The following is a 20,648-nucleotide window of genomic DNA, read 5'->3' as shown; positions in this document are numbered from 1 at the left end:
ACTACGTCAGCCATCTGCTGCTCTAGCCTCCACCTGCAGACAGCAGACAGCTGCAAAGACTTACTCCACCTGAATCTTCAGCCAAGAACATCAACTGCCACCTCCACCTGTCAGTTCTTGTAGTGAGCTACAACCTGATTCATACAATTGCAGCTCCTTCCAACTCCTGCCTCCACCTAAAGCCTCTGCCAGTAACCTGCAGCCACCAGCTCCACCTGCAGATTCTAGCAGAGAGATGCCACTTCACTGTCAAACGACAGAAACATCCACCTCTTCCAGAAATCTGCAGCTGCCACCTCCACCTGCAGATTCCTGGAAAGTGCCGCCAGAACCTCCACCTAAAGTATCTTCTATTGTTTTGCTCACAGTCTCTAACAGTAGCCTGTTGCTTCCTCCACCTACAGATTCTGGAAGACCGATGACGCTTCAACCTCCACCTCCATCATCAGCTTAAAGAATTTGCTGCCTCCAACCTGTCAATCTGTGTCAACGAGCAACACAAGCCTCCACCCAACGTCTCCACCAGTAACCTGCAGCCACCACCTCCACCTGCAGATTCTGGTAGGAAACTACAGCCAGAACCTCCACCTAAAGTGTCTTCCATCTTCTGCTGACAGTCTCTGCCAGTAACCTTTTGTCTTCCTCCACCCACAGATTCTGGAAGACCACTGAAGACTCCACCTCCACCTTCAGCTGAAAAACAACAGCCTCCATCTACTGCCTCTGCCAGAAACCTGCAGCCGCCAGCTCCACCTGCAGATTCTAGCAGACAATTTCAACAACTCCACCTACAGCCTCTGCCAGCAACGTCCACTGCAACCTCCACCTGTGGATTCTGACATATTGCTGCAACCTTTGTCCTCCAACTAAAATCCAAACCGAGTCCTCTTCTAGAAACCTGCACCTCTGACTCCATCTAAAGTGTCTTCCATTTTTCTGCCAACTGTCTCTCCCAGTAACCTGTTGTTTCCTCCACCCACAGATTCTGGGAGACCAGTAACACCTCTACCTCTGCCTCCATCCTCGACTGATAAACCAATACTGCTGCCTCCATCAGTCAGTAGGTCTGTGCTGACAAACACAAACCTCCGCCTAAAGCCTCTGCCAGCAGCCTGCAGCCACCACCTCCACCTGCAGATTCATGCAGACAGTTGAAGCCCAAACCTCCTCCTATGACCTATGCAAGCAACCTCCAGCTTCCTCCATCAGTAGATTCTTCAGATAGCTGTGGTCAAACTCTCCGCTTCTGTCCTCTGCAGCCTGAACCTCCACCTGCACCCTCTGCCACAAACTTGAAACCACTGCTTCATCCTGCTTTTTCTGGCATGGAGCTGCAGAATAATCTTCCACCTGCAGCTTCTTCCAGCAACCTGCAGATGATTGCAAACAGCTACAGCCCCCACCAGAAACATCCAGTGCAGTAAGTGCTAAACAAAAGAGTCATTATAGAAGGATCTGAACTCCATGTGAGAGGATAAAAACGCATGTTCAGAACTTTAATTTATTTTGTATCCCATCATCTCAGACAAACGTCAGCTGGTGGATCAACGCTGTTTGTAAAGGCATCATGAAACTGGGTCAGCTGTCCATCACGGAGAAGTCCAAGCTGTGTAACCTTCATGGCCCTGTCCTCCAGAGAGCTGTTAGAAATCATCAATACACTGACGTAAGCCACACATTTGTTACATTTCTCATGGGTTTTAATTTACTGAAGAACTTTCAAATGTAGTTTTAGAAATGATCTAATCTAGATGCATACAGAAGAAATGCATACATTATCCTCCTGCAGGAAATGATATCCAGTGTCTTCACTTGAACAACAGCAGTGAATCATCATCTTTCTCCACGTGGTTCCTCTCGGTCAGAACTCAAGATCAACCAGAGCCCAACAAGGTCCTGACCCAGGACCTCTCCTCTGCTGCTGCAAGGCAGGAGACGACAGAACTCCTTAGAGAGGGCCAATAAAATATCAGCCTACATTATTCTGTTCTCAATGAATTATTTTAAACTAGAAAGGTGGCAGGGTCCGCCACCTATAAAACGGTGTAGTTAGATTAGAGATACTTTCAGTAAAAAAGGGGATTAGCAGGATTACAATCATTAAGTGAAGAATGACATACTAGTTTGTAACCATGCACACGCGCTCACATGACAACACTCCATGAGTCTCACTCATCACTCTGGTGTTGAGAGAATCCAAACACACAGATATGCAGATCAAATAATGGTCATCTTGTTGATATTCCTTTTCTCTCACCACCAATTTTAACAGGTAATTAGTAGCTGTATCAGAAACCATTGTTACAGTAACCATTCCAACACTGGAACCCCTGGATATACACTGATATATCAGTCAAGTGGGACTAACCTCTAATCAGAGTTCAGCCCTGTCTGAGTGATGAACATCACCATGCAGTCTGTTTGCTGAGCATGAATTGGGCCAATTTCAGAAATATCATCATACAAGTCATTGACTGTAGAGACTGTAATACAGTTTTCTGTCCATAAGATGTCAGAGTATGCCTCAAATCCAGAGAGCTTTGAATTGGCTCTGTGTGTGTGTGTGTGTGTGTGAGTGCCTGCACCCAACATACAGAGGCTGTGACCTCAGTGCAGCAGTATGATTCCAACCTGTGGCCCTTGTGCTGTATGTTGTCCCCTCTCACTCTCCCTGTGTCCTGTCCCCCTTTGCCATGAAAGGCCAAAAAAAAAAGTAAATATTTAACATCAGCGATCATGATTTATAACCACAAGTACAAATACCTGCGATCACAGACATGTTTTTTCTCTGTTTCACCTTTTGGCCTAATCTTCTTCTTCATCATCAAACATTGAAAGCAACACTCAGAAAATAAGGAAAACTCCCGTCTTCACCAGCTTTCAGTCAGCAGTGATATATAATGTAGAGTAAACTGACCGGACCCATCGTGTTCTCATGGCAAACTCAGATCTGTAAAACCGTTATCCAAACTGCTTTCCCCAGATTATCTACTTTGTGTATGCTTAAGGCATCCAGACGGGTAAAGGCAGAATTATCTTTTTACAATTGGGGCCTTTCAAGTAACATATTCTTAGTTACCTACCATAAAACCATGAAAATATTGGATTTACTTGCATATTCCTCAGTGACTCACAATGTAATTGTGATTTTAATAAATGGGAGAAGACAAAATACAATCTTTAAAGGAAAGCTATTATTATAAAACTTATATTTTACCTCCACCAAGCTGTTTTCACAGGTCTATATCTATTGATTGGTTGGTTGGTTGGTTGGTTGGTTGGTTGGTTGTCAGCAGGATTACGCAAAAGCAACCGAATAGAAATCCACGAAACTTGAATGGAGGAGGGGTCTCGGCCCAGAATAGACCCCATTGACCGCTGGTGCAAATCCTGATAAAGGGACAACCAGGAATTACTTATTTGATATTTTATCTTTAATATTGCAAGACAGGGTGTTTTGTTAATAGCATGGATCTGATAAAAAACACATATTGAATGCCTATCGAAATGAAAATCTCAATCCTGGATTATTGGATCTTTTGGATTAGGCTTGAATGAATTAAAGGCCATTCTTGTTCCTTGGCAAAGGTATACGATCTACCAATGTCAACCTTATTTTATGTGATGGTTCATAAAAATAACTTGTTTTCCCTGTCCGGTTAACCATTGGCATGCTTTAACATCCATGCAAAACAAATCTGCTCTTATTCACCCAATTCAACCATCATCATCATTTAAAGGGTGTGTCAGTGTGGCCGGTCTGCTCTCTTTTGCACGGGGTCCTTGAGTACAGAACAGAGATGATTATTTGAAGATAGTGATGCATGTATCTATGTCAACGTCAGCACATGTCAGTCGCTCTCAAGGGTTCGTTCCCTCCCTCGCTCTCTCCCTCCTCCCCCTCTCTCCACAGACATGTTACTGCTCTTTACCCAGCAGGCAGCAGCAATCTGCCCTCACCACTCTCCTCGTCTGTACACCTCCTCACTTGTTCGTTCTACTGGTCTGCTGTTTTCTTGCTGTCATATTCTGGTTGGATTTACCTGTTTGTTTGTTTTTTACCAGTGGATGGAGTTTATTCCCCATCAAGCACAGTGACTTCTTCAAAAGTGAGTGAGCTCCTACTGAAAACTAAACTTAGTGCATGTAATGGAGGGGATCTGACAAAGCTACATTGTTGTTTCATCTAAAGGTGAAGAGTATTTTCTCTAATCTTTAAGGAAGTGAGACTTTCACTTTGTTTCGCATTGCAACTCTTAAAGTGTATTGATTTGAAAAAAAAAACTAATTTAATGTTGCTTCAAATAATTTGACTACCACTTTGGAGCATTTAACTATAAAACGTGTGTCCTTGTGCGATGGAGGCTTAATTTTAATTTGTGAGCAATCTGTTCATCCTGTCCTGGGACTGGAAGGGACCACAATCTAATTTTCTAATAAGCTTTTGAATTTTGCAGTGGAAATGAAGTCTGTCATGTTCAGGCAGCTCTGTGTTCACAGCCTGATAACTGATAAAACTACAAAATATAAAAAGTGAGTGAGAGAGTTGAGAGAAGAGCTGCAATGGAAACAAAAATGAATAGTTTTGCAATTAATTTAAATGTTCTTTAGCCACCGCCATCAGTCTATGAATGTATGTATGAATTACTTTAAGTCACTTTGGACAAAATGCCCTAAATGTAAATGTAAATTATTTTTTTATGCTGGGCCAAATAACTTGTCAATGCGATAGAAATGGGAACTGACCCTCGGAAATCACACAATTTTAAAATACACGTGTTCATTTATTTTCAGTTGCTTGATACGACCTGACCTGGCAGCACTAACGCAAGTCCATCTGTTCCTCCCCCAGCTTCACACACTGTGCTGGGTGCTCTTCCTGGAGTTTTCAAGGTGGGGGGTATGGAACAGCGCAGAGGTGCTGGTGGGGGAAGAGAGAGTCCTGCCTCCAGTGGCCCGCCACCTTGTAAGTTAACCCACGCAGAAGTTAACGGCAGCCCAGCAGCTCTGCGAACCAGGCAGAATAGTACACAACATGGAGGTGAGCCATTCGCACATGCAAGTATTGCTTTGATATAGAAAGACACTTGGTTTCATACATTTTAAATATAATTTAGGCAACATTTCTACATTGGTGAGTCTAATCCAGATGTACTTGGCTTTGTCACATGTAGCTATAACTTCCGTGGAGGCACGGGAAAAACACAATACATCAGAGAGTGTGGAAGGAAGTTAGTGGATGTGACTTAACCAGCCTGTTCTTACTCCTAATGCATCAAATACAGCAGTCTGGTCAGTCGGCCCACACGTCTAAATCTGACGCTGTAGGTAACCCTTGAGCATCACTTCTTGAAACTTCACCTTCATGCAGTACTATAAAGAGCAAGAAAGGTCTGTTTCAGGGGATATGTGAGTAAAGTCAAGAGTAACTTGCATCACTAGTGATATGTTACAAGACTGAATGTATCTTAAGCAAATGATGTTTTGCCAAACCAAGTAGTTTTTTGTTCCTAAACTTGACCACATCGTGACTTTATGACTTTCAAAACATTCCATAGGCCATAATCAATGTCATGATATGTGATATTTGCCAGCAAACTTTGTTTTGAAAGCGTAAACGACAGTCCACATAGTCCTTCAAGTCCAAAACTGACTGTAGAGTGTCATAACCTTAAAGCCACTGACCAAGCTGCTATGTTTGACAAGCTGCTCTAAGGTTTTTTGTTTTTTGTCCCAAAACATAAGCAGATCTTACTCGTGTTGTATCTAAGAAATATCTATAAATGTAATTTTACAGTAATTCATGCCATAATCTCAGTCAGCGTATCTTCAATATTCCCAACATATTTTTAGATTAGCATGTCTATGGAATAAGAAGTAGTTAATTGAAAAAAAAAAAAAAACATTTTTGGTTATATACTGGTGTGATACAGTGTTGCCAATGCACTCTCATGTACCTCGCGTCAGTCTCTCCAATCCCGTGCCAAATAAGAAGAAGCATCGAAGCCACTTCATAAATAATATTATTATTATTAATGATAAACAGACTACCTCTGTGCACACAACGCTTTACATGTTTGCATATAAAGTGTGAGTTTTCCCTCATTTTCCTTTTTGCCGTCCCTCTCGCGTGTTAGAATAAAGTGTTAGCATAGGGCACCAAAATGAAGTCAACCTAGGTCAAATGGGTGATGTTGGTGTCTAATGTCTGATGGTGGGGTGGCCACACACACACACACACACACACACACACACACACACACACACACACACACACACACACACACACACTCATACACCACACATTTTGCATTGGTACAGTATCACAGAGTATGTAACAACAGACCACTCACACCACAGATGCCCGTCATTCTCTCATGCAGTTGAAAACGTCATCGTGCACCATCACACAAATATTGTAATAGCACACACACACCCGCACACACACACAGTCATTTGGCTGGGTTGCCTCCCTCCACCCCTGCACTGAGTGGTTGGCTTATTGGCTGATAGCGTGCCTGATGCTGCTGTGGTTTGGCTCTGCCTCATCTGTCGCTGCAGTAGAATTGATAGCTTGTTCATTAACAGTTCCCGTGGGACTAAGCAACGGACTAGATGGGTGTGAATGGATCCAGGCTTGGCGGAGATTCTTGCCCAATATGAGTGTAGGCCAACAAACGGCAAGCTGCGGGAATTATGGCGTTGAGTGTGAAGTGATATAGATGTTATGTCCACCAGCGGCTAAAAGCCCCCAAAGAGCTGTGGAAGTCTTAATCCTTGTGGGTTTTAATATGCGGTGGAGACACAAATACAGTTGCGCAATCTTACATGGACTTCCATTTATATTGACAGCTGTCCAAAATGTTGCACAGAGACCACCAAGAAGTGGACACACAGAACACAATGCTGAAACATGGATGAAAAAAAAGGAAGGCCACAACAAAGTTCCTCCTCCGAGATTTGTTTCAAGATCAAGAATTAATGTAATGTTCGTTAAGCAATACAAGACTTTATAATGACAACGCTGTGACTCTGACAGCTGCACCGACAGTAATAACACGGGGGATAGGAAACACTAGGTATGGACTGAGCAGTTATCTAATTCAGCTTAAATAAATAATAAGGTCAGAAAAATATCCACTCATGGCCAAAGTGTAAAGGATGAGTTTGGAAGCTCATAGCCTGAGGAAAGACACTGTCCTCTAGTCGGGTGGTTTTGATCGCTGGGTGCAGACCATCCTTCACATCACAACATTCTATTCACATCATCTGACAAACGTCAGGTCAGTAGGCGCGTTTCTGTGCTCATTTCAAACATTTCATCTAGGTCGGCTCTGGGTCAGCACGCTGCCCTGCAGAGCATTTAAAAAAAACCCACGGTGCCTGGAGCACAATGGACAACGCCCAAGGGTTAGCAGGTAAAACTAAATGCAACTAAAACTCACCACAAACAGCATCTTCTATTCCCATCTATTAATTGGTGACTGAAATCTTAAGGTGATGTAAAAAGTGGCGGTCTTGAATTAAACGATGTGGCCTCATTTTTCTGGTCTTTCTGAAAGTGTGGTGTTGTTTTCTTGTTTTCCTCCCTCTTTGCAGGCTGTCCGGGCGGTGCGCTGCCTCATTCAGCCTCTACTGCTTCCAGCTCATGTTGTTCTGTAGAAGAGAATGTAGAGCGGCTGGGCAGTGCAGGTCTGATCGTCGGCCAACCTGGAGAGCATTTTCTACCAAATGCCGACAGCGCAGCGTCATCTTTCCAATTAGTAAACCCTCCCACTAGTGCATCTTTCCGATGTCCCTTCCATTTGTCCCTTCCACGTCAGCAAAAAAGTATGTCTGCTATCTGGGTGGTATTGCCTGAAAAAACTGGACACACCCAAAATATCAAAAAGTCTTATACAATTTAGAAAAACTAATCTCCAGTAATTCTGTGGCCCTGGAAAGAGGATGTTTGTTTCTCAGTGGATTTGTCATCCAGCCAAAACTTTAGTTTCCACATGCCCCTCACAAACATTTTGTGAGAAATCCACTGAGAAACAAACCTCTGCTTTCCATGGTCGAGGAAATCCTGGAGACGACCCAAGTATCTAAAATGATATTGGACTGGCAAAATGCAAAGAAACCTCCAGGGTTCACCTAACACCGGCACATGAACCACGTTTTACTCCAGGAACCTGGACAGACGCTAACTCCAATCGAGCTCAACTCTCTTTTCCTGTTCATCTCTCTGTTTGTCTGCCAGGTCTGATGATCCCAGTCTACTGTGTGGTGGAGCATGAAGACGTCGGCACAACCGCTGACCGTGAGGCCCGCGGCAACCATCATGCTGAGTTTGTGCTGGTTCGCAAAGATGTCCTCTTCACACAGCTGGTAGAGACGGCACTGGTTGCTCTGGGATACTCCCACAGCTCAGCTGTACAGGCAAGTGGTAAGTAAGTAAGACTCTGGGTGTGTGCAGGTGTGTGTTTTATCACTTTTCTGCTCATCTGAGATTCTTTTTGAACTCATTGGACTCTCCCCAAAAATGAAATGAAAGTTAGATGGTTAATGTCTGGATCTGCGGGAAAACAGTAGGATTTAGTCCTGTTATGATGGATTGAAACGTGTGTGCGCCACTTCCCTCGCAAAAAGATCTATAAAAACAAACTTGATGGAAGAATGCGCGCACCTGTATGTAAAGGTTGACCGATGCATACAAACACTTTGTAGGCATAAATGAGTACCAAAAGCTAAAAGACAACCACACTAAAGGTATTTAAAGATACATTTCTCCAACTGTCCCTCATGATGTGATTCCATACCTGACAGCATGGAGGTTAGACCAAACACTAAGTCTGTATCTGTGTGTCTTAGACCAGCTTCTTGGATTTTTCTCATCATTTTGGGATCGAAACAAGCATGCAGGCTACATTCAGTCAACCATGAAACAAAAGCATTCACACACACACACACACACACACACAGAGAGAGAGAGAGAGAGAGAGACTAGGGCAGTTTGACATTCCTGGTGTATCCCGTAAACACAGGGCAATCTAACCACGTAGCCGACGCCCTGCGACCCCCCTCGCCTCTCCCAAACGGCTAGGTTTTGTTCTGAGAAATAAGCCTTTTCTTTTCAAATAAATAATTTTTGGCTTGAGTCGGGCATTTTTTTCCCCCCGGTGTGGTCACAACCAAAATTACACAGAGACTCTTCTATTTTCTTCAGTGTTTGAATTGCAACTTGTATAACTGCTGGATGAGTACTTTTAACTCTTAACTGGCAGAGAGAGTTTGTGAACTGTTCATGAAGTGATGTTATAATAAATATGTTGTCTATAAACCATGTATTTGTTAAAAAAAAAAATAAATCTCTTCTGGTTAGTCAATATTTATGACTAAAATGAGACCATGAGGATCTTGAGACACAGCAATGGTTGCTGGAATGCCAGGGATACATCCCATTTCAGTTAAACTGCATTCGCATTTTCCTCAGTTGCGTCTTTTCCTTTCGTCTTAGTCCCTCCCACCAAAGATTTTTGGAGAGGCACAAGGAAACCATGAAAGTGGAAATGAGGAAACATGTTTTAAGAGAAATGAGACATACGCTCCTCTAAAGCGCCTTTCATGGCTTTATTGATAGGACAGTTCAGAGAGTTGACAGGAAATTGAGTTGATTTTTTTTTATGTCAAAAAAAGCAAGGTAATTTAAACTTGGGGTACTTAAATGAATTATAGGGTACATCTGTGTTTTTACTTTGCATAATTGTCCAGGGGAAGGTGTATTGTCATGGCTACTGTCAACGTGACTGTCTCACCTTAGCAAATTTTGTTACTGGTTGATCGTTTATGACCACCTACCCGCCAGAATCGTAGATATGAATCATAACTCTTATGTATTGTTAACATATTTTTCTGACAGCAAAATTTCATGTTTTCACCACATTTAACTCACCCTTCAGAGTAGCGGGGGTCCCTTCTAGTCAGCTGCAGTGAGTTGTTAAATATGCAAATGAGGGAAATCTCCAGCAGATTCAACCAAAGTAACAGCTGTTTTTGCCAACCAGAACCAATAGAACACCACATGAACGTGCTGGCAATGATCTGTTATATGTTCATTTTAAAACAGATTGAATTACTTTTTAACGGACTAGCTTTACCAACAGAAGCATCACAGCACCCCCACCTGCACATAAGCTCTCTGATCTTGCAGAAACACAGCGCATGTGTCAGGTTACCCAGAACTATGTTGACATCTAAGGTTGGTGATAACCCAAGCTGTCCTGCTTGTCAAACAAGATTGAGAAGACTGACATGACTTCAAAACTGTCAACATGGTGGCGACACTGAAACACGAGTGACATACGGGGTGTTAGGAAGTTAGCTGAGGTGAGACTGTCTAAATTTGTGTGTCTTCACACATCACACTCGTTCCTCGATCCTCACTTCTCTGAGCACAAATAAGAGCTCTGACATGGCCTGCAAGAGGGCATACAAGAAGGGCATTCAGCAAGGATCAAGGAGCGAGGAAATGACAAATAAGGGAAATGGGATGTAACCAAGGAGGTTCAGAATGATGCTCCAAGACCAGGAGAGCTCCCCCAACACACAACACATACAACAGAAGAGGAACAGGTTAGGTTGACATGAAAAAGAGCAAAATTCTATCAACCATTGTGTATTTTTTGTCCTCTGATTGTTTTTACTCCAGGAATCATTAAAGTGGGCCGGTGGAACCCGATGCCAATCCACTACCTAACAGACGCTCCTGAGGCAACGGTGGCTGACATGCTGCTGGACGTTTACCACATGGTCACACTGCGGATCCTACTGCACAGGTCGCCCGTGTGTGTGTTTTTTGGTTGTTTTTTTTTTTTTGCACTCTTCATTTGACATTTAATAAGATCAAATGATATGGGATCCGCCAAGCGGCTAGTTGTTACTTAATGATGATGTAATTTAGAGTTGTGATCATTTCTTTTGTGTCCATGCTATACCCCAAAAGCCCCTGGTGTTGTGAATGCATGGTTTTGCTATATTTAATTTTGAAAATGTGCCAGGGACTTTTCTTTTTCAATATGAAGAGGCCTGAACAGGAGGAAGAGACTGAGTAGCTGAAAAGGCCATATTTCAGTTGGATAGATAACCAGTAAAAATAGAATGTTTATGTTTATAGCAGGATATTTTTTGACCAATATACAGCCTCCTTCAACTCTTTTTTTCACCTGTGCAGCTTTGCGCAGTTAGAGGAGCTGCCGTCAAAGCAGTGGACCCTCAGCACAGTGAGGGACGCACTCAAAGAGCTCCTGAGAGAGGCCAACCATAGCATGCTGGCCAAGGAGTGTCCTCTCTCCCAGGTAATTGCTCGACAGCACTTTGGCCACATTGTAGACTTTTAAGCTCTCTGAAAAGGCTGCAAAGAGCGATCATGTTATGCTACTATGGTATCCCCCAAGGGAAACTGGTGAAATTAATTTCTACCCGAGCTGCAGCCTCCCCAAGTATGATTTTGAAACTTGAAACTTTGCATTTCTTTATGTTGGAACGTCGAATTTCGTTTCAGGCACACTTGGTTAGAGTCAGGAAAAGTAAGTTTCAATTAGTATAATGTTATGGGACCTCATCAAAAATATCCAGTGGTTTCACACTTATAAATGTGTGCTTGATGCACTTGTAATATTTCTTTAGCTCACTCACACACACACACACACACACACACAAAAGTATAGATACCATCTCATGGGAACGGATGCAAACACGCACACAACAATTATCCTGCTCACACACCCTGCAGTTATCAGACTTGAGTGTGTCATTTGGACTTGTGATTTACACACATGACTTAGTCATGATGTAATTAGTGATTGGGGAAGCGTGTGGGTGGTGTGTGTTTGCAAGCCTGACTCATGTACTCATGTGAGTTTTAATCCTCAGTGATTCCCATGTTGAGCTTTCACCGCTTATTGAGAGTCTGCCCATGTCCTGCTCTTTAGGGGTGGCTGTAGGAGGATGTCAGCTGCTGACACTGCTGACAAAACACAGGCTTTTCATAATCTTGAATCATTAGTAAGATTTGTTTTTAAAATTAAAGCATAGATTCAGTATAAGGATAAAAATGCTGACTTAATTCTCAAACTATCTAATTATTAAAAACAATAAGATCGCATTTTGTCCAAATGTGTTTTTTGCCGAGTTGACTTTTACAATGTATAATTTCTCAACCTTTTTTTTTTTTTTTGTCTTTCTTTTTGTCAGAGTATGATCTCATCGATAGTGACAAGTTCCAACTGTGCCAACGTTCCCATCTCTAAATGCCAGGAGTTTGGGCGGTGGTACAAGAAGTACAAATGCATCAAAGGTAACTCTTACACCTCACTCGCACACTTTCCTGAAGTGAGTCAGTAAAACTTTCCCTTTTCTTTTGACTACCACTGATCAAGGCACAGCATAGTTTTATGTATTCAACAGATTGGTTGGACTGGACAAATCAATCGAGAATACAGTAGCATGCAAAGACTCAGGGCTGCAGATAGGGAAAAAAAATTGTTGATGATAAAGCAGTGATTTAAACACTACTCACATTCCCTTTCCTTTCTTATCTCCCTTCTGGTGAGCTTATCGGTTTACCTCAAGCGCCAAATTAAAGGGGATTTCTCTCACCGATGGTTTCTGCCGCCGAGTCAGCACGCTCGGTTGGCCAAAAAGCTGCTGACGCGGGCTGACTTGTGCCACCATTGAGGGACACATCGCAAAAGCTGGGGGCCACAGATGCTCAGTGCCCTAACACTCACCTCCACTGTATACAGCTGGATGCAAAAATATCCAAAAACGTTACTGATGTCTCAAAACCTCAAGGCTATCTAGAGCCAAAATATTTGTTCCTGGCTTGGAGTGAAAAGTCGAAAATAGATTCCTGACCACTTCTCAGACAATGCACAATGCGATGATAAACTGTTTGATCAGACCATTGTGCCGCATGTAAACCGCATTTATCGCAGACATCTGGCGTGTAAACACAGCTTGTCACAGGTGCTGCTTCACTTTGGTTTGGTGATGGCTTCATATTGTTCAGTGTCTGTGAGTTGATGCAGTCCGCGACAATGCATTTCATTAGGGCCCAAGCACTGAACTGTGTGAGGACCCAATTGTATTCCAAAAGAATACTCTTTTTTTGTTCTATTTCTGACTTATTGTTATTTGCCAAACTCAATCACGTTTTAGGGGGGCTAAACATGCAGAAAACTCTTAGAAATTGTTAAAACTTAAAAAATTAAGGAAATTCCCACGTCCCGTACCAACAAATCCCGAGGGTATAAACGTGAAATGGCGTTGTTTGTACTGTGAGGTTTCCTCCTACTAGGTTGAACAGATCCATCTCAAATGTGCCCTGAAAAAACTTTGATGATGTGTGCTACTGTCAGGGCTGTCAGACATTTTCTGCTAATCATAACTCCACTTAATGCAGCTCACCTACTTGGCTGCCTTTTGATTTTGTGACTACGTTTTTCCATTCTTCTGTACACCCCCTGTACAGGGGACACGTGCCCGCCTGTACACGTCTAATTTGGCTGCATGAGACATCCGTCTGTGACAGCTCTCAGTAGGATAGAACTGTCGCACATGGTTTGCATTAATGTCACCCTTAATACACATGGCGAAACTAAATGCTCTTAACTCCTAATGGAAAACAGCGCGAACCCCCAACACACACATACACACACACACACACCACCAAATCCAGTAATGAGGAAACAATCTTGAGTTATGTGAGAAGGTGTTTCCTAATTTTTCCACACATCCTTACTGATGCTGTTGATAACTCATAATGATAATGATAATGTTGATGAAGGTACACACACAGTGGAGAGGGATTTGGAGAAGAGATTCCTCAGCCAGCCTCTCTTACCCTCTCCTACCCATTTCTTTAGGCACCCCTCGAGCTCCGTCTGTCAAGAGTATCCTCAGGGACACTGAGACTTCAACCCAGCCTCAACCTGCCAATCAGCGCCATCCAAGCCATCCACTTGGTCCCCAGGCTCCACCTCTCCAGGGCCACAGCGGGCTCCTGTCCCCCCAGCTCTCCCCTCAGCTGGTGCATCAGCAGCTCGCCATGGCCCATCTCATTAACCAGCAGCTAGCCGTCGGCCGCCTCCTCACCCACCAGCACCCACAGGGAATCAACCACCAGCTCCTCAACCACCTGCCCACCTCGCTGACCTTCAAGGGCTCCAGGGCAGCTTCCGAGCCCAGCCTCAACTGCTCAGGGGCCGAAGTCTCCTTTGACATTTACCAGCAGGTCAGGAACGAGCTGAAGAGGGCCAGTGTTTCCCAGGCCGTGTTTGCCCGTGTGGCTTTTAATCGCACGCAGGTAAACTGAAATACAAGGATCTGACACTTTGCCAGATGTTATGCAATAATATTCACACACACACACACACACACACATACACACACCCCCCCCCCCCCCCCACCCCCCCGAGTAATTGTGTGTTTGCGTTTATGTGGTTGCAGGGGTTGCTGTCAGAAATCCTCCGTAAGGAGGAGGATCCTCGCTCGGCCTCCCAGTCACTGCTGGTCAATCTGAAGGCCATGCAAAACTTCCTCAACCTGTCAGAGGCGAAGCGAGACCATATCTACCAGGAGGAGAGAGAGAGGAGCACCATCACCAACCACAACCTCGTCTCCAACACTAACACAAACAGACACACACAGGTACACACACACTCACAGGTCATATTTTCACTGCTCGCCGCATCCGAAACTTTCAAACAGAGGAGGATGTGGAGAATTGGTGCAGGATCCCTGCACTCAGCGGGAAATGTGAATGGGACTACTGCCTGATAGTTATGCAATCACTGATTTTACATTATATATTTCTGATTAATTAACAGTACTTTGCAGCAATCTGTTCTGAGGTTTTTTTATGTAAATTGTTTGTCAAAGAGAACATATAGTTGGCTACTGTTTTATCTGTGTCCCCGTGTCCTGCTCTGTGAAGACAACCTGCATCGTGTCCGGTGCAGAGCTGGCGCTGAAGGTGGACTTGCTGGTGAACATCACGCCGGGGATCTATGAGGAGATTCAACAGGAAATGAAGAGGGCAAAGGTCTCCCAGGCTCTGTTCGCCAAGGTGGCAGCCAACAAAAGTCAGGTTGGTCATTAAGTTAAAACACAATAGTAGACGTGAGCTCGGACAGTATGAACAATCACATCCAAATGTGTTGTCTCAGTGGTGGTGTCTATTCAGCACAGTAGGTCAAAGCTGTGTGTCATTGGAGAAGAGAGCTGACTCTTTTCCTCCCTGTCTCACCTCCAGGGTTGGCTGTGTGAGCTACTCCGGTGGAAAGAGAGCCCAAGCCCTGAGAACCGCACACTGTGGGAGAACCTGTGCACCATCAGGAGGTTCCTGACGCTACCGCAGGCCAGCAGAGACCAGGCCTACGAAGAAGAGTCGAGGCAGCAGCACAGCGAAAGGCTCCACACCGTCATGCACATCTCAGACCACCAGGAGGTACGATCATGCAGCCAGTAGGCAGGGATCGGTGCGCTTCTGAAATCAGATCGTTTGTTTTTCCTCCCACTACAATGATAAATGTAGTGACAGATTATTATTCTTAGATTTATAGACAACCACTCAACCACAGTGCAACCATGAGCAAGCAAAAGACACAAATCAAAGTGTATTTCTGAGTGAGAAAATGTGGAATGCAACTGCTTAGTTTGCGGTTTAGAAACAGTTTCTTGTCGCCCCCTTTTCTTATCCACCACCTGCTGCTCTCAGCAGCCCTCCTCTGTCATACATGTGTCCCATAAGTAATTGAAAATAGAAGTGGCAAATGACCAGCCCACACATTTCCTGCTAAAAACTCCTCCCTCCCACCCTTTCCCGTAACCGCACTGTTCCCAAGTCTGGCCCTAACCTCAAAATTATTCAGAACATACCCTGTAATTTTTGAAGCAGAGAAAAGGGAATTGCCATTATCATTACTTAGGTCCTTACATTTTGACGGGCCACAGATTTAGGGTGTTGGATTGCTGTGTTTGGGTGTGCTGTCCACCCCGCCCTGTTAATAAACTGTAGCTGTGTGTAGTTGAGAGTTTAGCATGCATGTAGGCGATGATGCCGGCTGGTCGGTCAGCTTCTGCTTGTACTACAAATGTGCCGACATGACACTTCACTGGGGCACGCAGAGAAGCTGAACGGTTCACCCATTCTTGTGGCGATGAAGAGTTAGTTTTATCTGATGTTAAACAAATTCAGTCAATACTGTGCCTACAAAGAGCTGAGAGAATTTGAGTCCATCACTGTTTTCATCAGGGTCTTCTTTCATTCTTTACTTTCCCTTTCTCATAAGGCAATCCACAGACAACCCCTGCCACCTCTGACAGCTCCGTCTCCGATTCACGAGGACCCGCAGCCCATCCCAGTACCTGGCTCAGAAGATCGGCCCCAGGGTGGGGTGAGCCCTGGCCCCGGAGGGGTAGGACCAAAGAAGGCCCGATCGCGGACGCGGATTTCCCACGAGGCCCTGGGAATTCTGCAGAGCTTCATTGGCGATGTGGGGCTTTACCCAGACCAGGAGGCCATCCACACCCTATCAGCCCAGCTGGATTTACCAAAGCCCACCATCGTGAAGTTCTTCCAGAACCAGCGCTACAACGTCAAGCACCACAGCCATGCCAGAGAGCCGGACCCCATGGAGGACGACCAAGAGAGCTCCTGTCTCAGTGAGAGAGGCATTGGCATGATGGAGAGTCAAGGGGAGGGTGGTCTCTCTGCATCTGAGGAGTGGAGTGACGATGGGAGAGGATCAGTGGGGATCAGAACAGAAGGTGTGGAAATGGAGGTAGAGAGAGATGAAGGGGATGATGGGAAAACCTCAGGACAAGAAACTTCCTCCCTGTCCCCTAACAGCAGTGTGGACAGCCCCCACTCTGCAGAGCAACAGAGATGACAGCGAAGATAATGAGTCAGGAAGAAGAAGAAACATCATCATTGTTTTCATCATGTAATACTTGACTGAAAATGGATCAGAAATCATTACCATTCATTTTAGATACTACCAGTGTTACTCAGCTTATTGGTTTTTTTTCTGATTTTCTGATGATCACCACTATACTATGCTGAAACACGGAATTCTTTAAGTCGAGTTTCCTGTTTTTTAATTTAATGATCATATGCATGGATGGAGGGGAAGAAATTCTGCTGCAGGAGTGCTTTGGGAAATTTCAGTTATCTTTTTTTTTGTACCACAGCCATTTTTTAAGCTAACAAGGGGTTTTACGTTTGTTTGTGTACATTTTTTTTTAGTGTGTTGACATGTGTTTGATATTCAAATGAGTTTGGCAGTTTTCCTTTACCTTAGGTTGGTGTTGAGATGGCAGTGGACAATCAGAAGTGTTTTTGTAGAGTCAGTTACATAGGCCATTTGGACCTGGCAACATTTTCGACAGTGTTCCATTTTGTGGTAAACTTGTTCGTTGCCTCTATTGGCACTTTTTTTTTTTTTTGTCCAATCTTCACCAGACTAGGTGCATACAGTGCCCTGTACACATGTACACGGGTATTTCTTCCCAATGGGCCTTCTCAGTGTGTGTAGCATCACTGGCAAATTTGAACTTGGGGGATGTGTTATGTCATATTGGAGTTTTTGATTTTACACATTGAAAGAATGCATGTTTACTTTACTGCGATAATAGAAAGAGAAAATAGAAAAGAGAGAAAAATGACCGCCGACAGTGTTTTGATAAAAGTGTCACTGTTTCGGAGGATTCTGTGAAGAGCAGTCATACTATAGTATCAGTGTGTTTTGTAACCCGGCAACAAACCAAAATGTACAATCTGCTTCCTGTTTACACCAGCGCACACATTCACCAATGTACATTTACAATCATGTGATTTGCATTTTCGGGTGTGATAAACGGTGCTAAAATGCTTTTCTGGGCAGATATTGTTTTTGTTTAAAAACCCTTTGTTTCATAAAACACCCCTTTACATGTGGACAAATGCCACAGAGGTGTGTTGCCTACCCTGCAAGCTCATTCAGCTAAAGCGTATTAATAAACTTTGTCCAAACCACACAACTAATTTTCCGCTTAGATATTATGCATACATCTATACACTGATCACTCAGTGTTGCTCTTATTACTTAAGAACCAATTACCGCTCATCGCAGAAACTGGAGTCTGTTGAAATGTACAGGTTCTTGGTTGAATTATTCAACTTTATCATAAAACTTACTTATCATAAACTTGTATTATAAGTAATGATGACAGAATATGCCACTTTTTATAGGCTCTGTATATGGCCTCTTCTACTGGAGCACAATTTGCCTACCATAGAGATGCACTTATCATACCCCATGTTGTTGGTTATGGGTTTTTTTTCTTTATATTTCGGACTGCAACACGAAAGTTTACTGACCTTTTTTCCATTTGGTTTTTACCCCGGGACAGTCCCCGTAGCACAGCAAGACCTCCCAATTTGGTAAGCCAATGATGGCAGAACGAGCTGTTACGGGCTGTCAACACTTGTAGCCAGTGATTTCCCCTTTACCCTATGGGTGGGTAGCCAGGTTGCATGAAAGTCAAGCTGTTTCAATTTTGAATGTACCTTGCCAAACACTGAAGTAGAATTGCCACATCATGGTGGAGCAGATTGATGTTTGACTTGTCAGCATGCACCCGTCTCCTGTTTTTCTCCAAGGTGTCAAAACAGAGCGGGCTTAGATACAGTTAACTCTTTTTTCCTTATTTGCAGACATCAAATGTGAGCTGAGATCGATTGCAGGAATATAACACGGGGAGGAAAATAAGATGAGAAACAGTCGGCGTTTTGGAAAGGTATGGAAAAGTAACTGAATTTTACAGGAGGATGCTGGGGGGGGGGCTTTTTTAGTTTTAGTTTTCACTGAGTTCATCATAGTTAACTCACATCTATTAATATTACGACTGCATCAGTGAGTGTTGGTATGGTCCACTGGATTTCTGCTCACACAGCTGGCTATTAGAGCCGTATGGCAGGCTGATATGGGGCCATTAGAGGTGTGTTTGTGTGTGTGTGTGTGTGTTTTGTGGGATAAGGACCCAGGTGCTCTATGGGTTGATATCGCCGAGGACGCTCAGGGTGGGATCATGGGGGTTATGGTGGTGGGGGGGGAGGAGACTCTCTGTGGAGCTCGCAAACACACCTGTGATCCCCTGCTAGCACGCTCATCCACGCACATATTCCGTTCCCCCAGCTTCGGTAGTGCAGCACGGTAATACACACTCTGATAAACAGGCTAATATTCGCAGCGGCAGCACTTTACACGCCACTGAACACAGCACACGGTGATGATAACTGAAGCCAACACATTGCCAAGCGTGTGTGCGTGTGGTGTTTTAGAGACTGTAGTTTTTGGCCAACATTTTACTCCACAAATCCGTGACAGATATCTTTACCTACACAAGCCATCTTGCCATGCTGTGCTCTCTTTATTTTAACTTCAACAGAATATGAAGTGGTTTGGATTGAATTCAAGAACTTAGTTTGATTGTTTGGAAAAGCAGAAATTGGAAAGTGGTGCTCTGTTTGCGAAACAATACGTTTCGGTACAGACCAAAGTCTGGAAAGTGAGTTTACAGTCTGCAACAGAAGATGCGTGCAGATGCCAGTTCTGCTGTGCTGCTTCCACAGTGGTGGAGCAAACAGTCACGATTTGGTTGAGCAGTAGCAGTTGAGTGGCCGCCCCTCATAGTGTAAGTTAACCAAGTAAGTTAACATAGGTAAATGATGTGAGTGATGTAATTATGTCATGTACAGACGTACAGACTGAACACATTTATTTAAAATCAAAGTATGATCATTTCCTAGACCTAACCAAGTAGTTTTTGGTGCCTAAACTTAAACCCCCGACCATTTGACACTGTTAATACCAGTCAAAAGTCATAATGTGAGCACTAGAGTCTATCATGTCAATGTGCCAGATTTAACCTTACAGGGAATTTTTCAACTGCAGTCCCTGGTTGGGGGCATTAAAAAAAAAAAGAAGAGCAAAGATAAGCGTTTGAACACAGACAAAAGCACCAGGCACATAAGCATAGACACCTGAGCATATGGACACAGGACATTAGTTGAAGACATAATCACATTATCCAAAATTATGACAGCATATTTGATTTTCCATTTACCAATATTTTACAGATTTGGACAAAGAGTTTGTAGCAGCCAGTGGACTGGACTGCTCCTGATGGCGAGGAGAGGCAGTGGAAAAGGGGATGTGGAGAAATCCATATGACTGGGACACACCTGTGAGAAACAAGCCAACAACAAAAAACAGCAGGAGAGTGGGAGAAGAGGAGGAGAGTGGCTGGAAAAGGGGTGAGTTTTGTGAGAAAATTTAACATTTGATTTAATTTTTTGTCCTGAAATTGTGTTAAAGCATTAATAATGATTGAAATTTAAATTGGGAGTGGACATTATGTGATTCTGATTGAAACCTATTCTTTCAACATTTTGTGGTGTGTGATCTAGTATCTATATCTGGCGCCCTAATTAACATACTTTGAGGTCTTCTTAAGTTACATTACAAGTTGAGAGATGTGATATTCCTTAGTTATGTGGGTATGGTATTCCAGTTATGTGCTGCTCGATATGAAAGGGCTGACTGCCCATAAATACTTTTTCT

General features: G+C 43.7%; 2 protein-coding genes across 13 annotated transcripts in view; one reads left to right on the top strand and one right to left on the bottom strand.

Moving 5' to 3' along the window:
- The window catches only part of LOC119015380 (cytidine and dCMP deaminase domain-containing protein 1-like), a 542,642-nt gene that overhangs the window by 334,434 nt on the left and 187,560 nt on the right, over positions 1 to 20,648 (bottom strand). The window lies entirely within an intron of this gene.
- LOC119015372 (DNA-binding protein SATB2-like) lies at positions 406 to 20,336 on the top strand. Of its 10 annotated transcripts, XR_005073313.1 has the most exons (18): positions 406 to 561; positions 655 to 1,420; positions 1,526 to 1,666; positions 4,066 to 4,109; positions 4,853 to 5,041; positions 7,600 to 7,830; positions 8,243 to 8,428; positions 10,691 to 10,826; positions 11,213 to 11,336; positions 12,235 to 12,337; positions 13,908 to 14,347; positions 14,491 to 14,691; positions 14,978 to 15,130; positions 15,296 to 15,490; positions 16,335 to 16,988; positions 18,436 to 18,542; positions 18,740 to 18,822; positions 20,165 to 20,336. XR_005073313.1 is itself a non-coding variant. In XM_037091277.1 (15 exons), exons 3-15 carry the CDS (start codon positions 1,620 to 1,622, stop codon positions 16,932 to 16,934), a joined length of 2,640 nt encoding a protein of 879 aa, XP_036947172.1. In that variant the 5' UTR covers positions 406 to 561; positions 655 to 1,420; positions 1,526 to 1,619; the 3' UTR covers positions 16,935 to 18,060. The 10 variants fall into 10 exon arrangements, 8 of the variants coding, with proteins under 8 accessions (XP_036947172.1, XP_036947170.1, XP_036947177.1 ...); XR_005073312.1 differs by lacking the exon at positions 18,436 to 18,542; XM_037091277.1 differs by lacking the exons at positions 18,436 to 18,542; positions 18,740 to 18,822; positions 20,165 to 20,336 and having other exon boundaries at positions 10,691 to 10,817; positions 16,335 to 18,060.

This window comes from Acanthopagrus latus, chromosome 24 (genome assembly GCF_904848185.1).
Source record: "Acanthopagrus latus isolate v.2019 chromosome 24, fAcaLat1.1, whole genome shotgun sequence".
NCBI classification, from domain to species: Eukaryota; Metazoa; Chordata; class Actinopteri; order Spariformes; family Sparidae; genus Acanthopagrus; species Acanthopagrus latus.
Note: the sequence above shows the minus strand (reverse complement) of the source record. Positions and strands in the feature narration are given on the sequence as shown.

Coding starts and splice junctions, on each gene's coding strand:
- LOC119015372 (XM_037091275.1), top strand. CDS start 1,620: ATGGCCCTGTCCTCCAGAGAGCTGTTAGAAATCATCAATACACTGAC. Junction 1,667..4,065: donor GAAATCATCAATACACTGAC/GTAAGCCACACA, acceptor GTTTTTTACCAG/TGGATGGAGTTTATTCCCCA. Junction 14,348..14,490: donor TGGCTTTTAATCGCACGCAG/GTAAACTGAAAT, acceptor ATGTGGTTGCAG/GGGTTGCTGTCAGAAATCCT.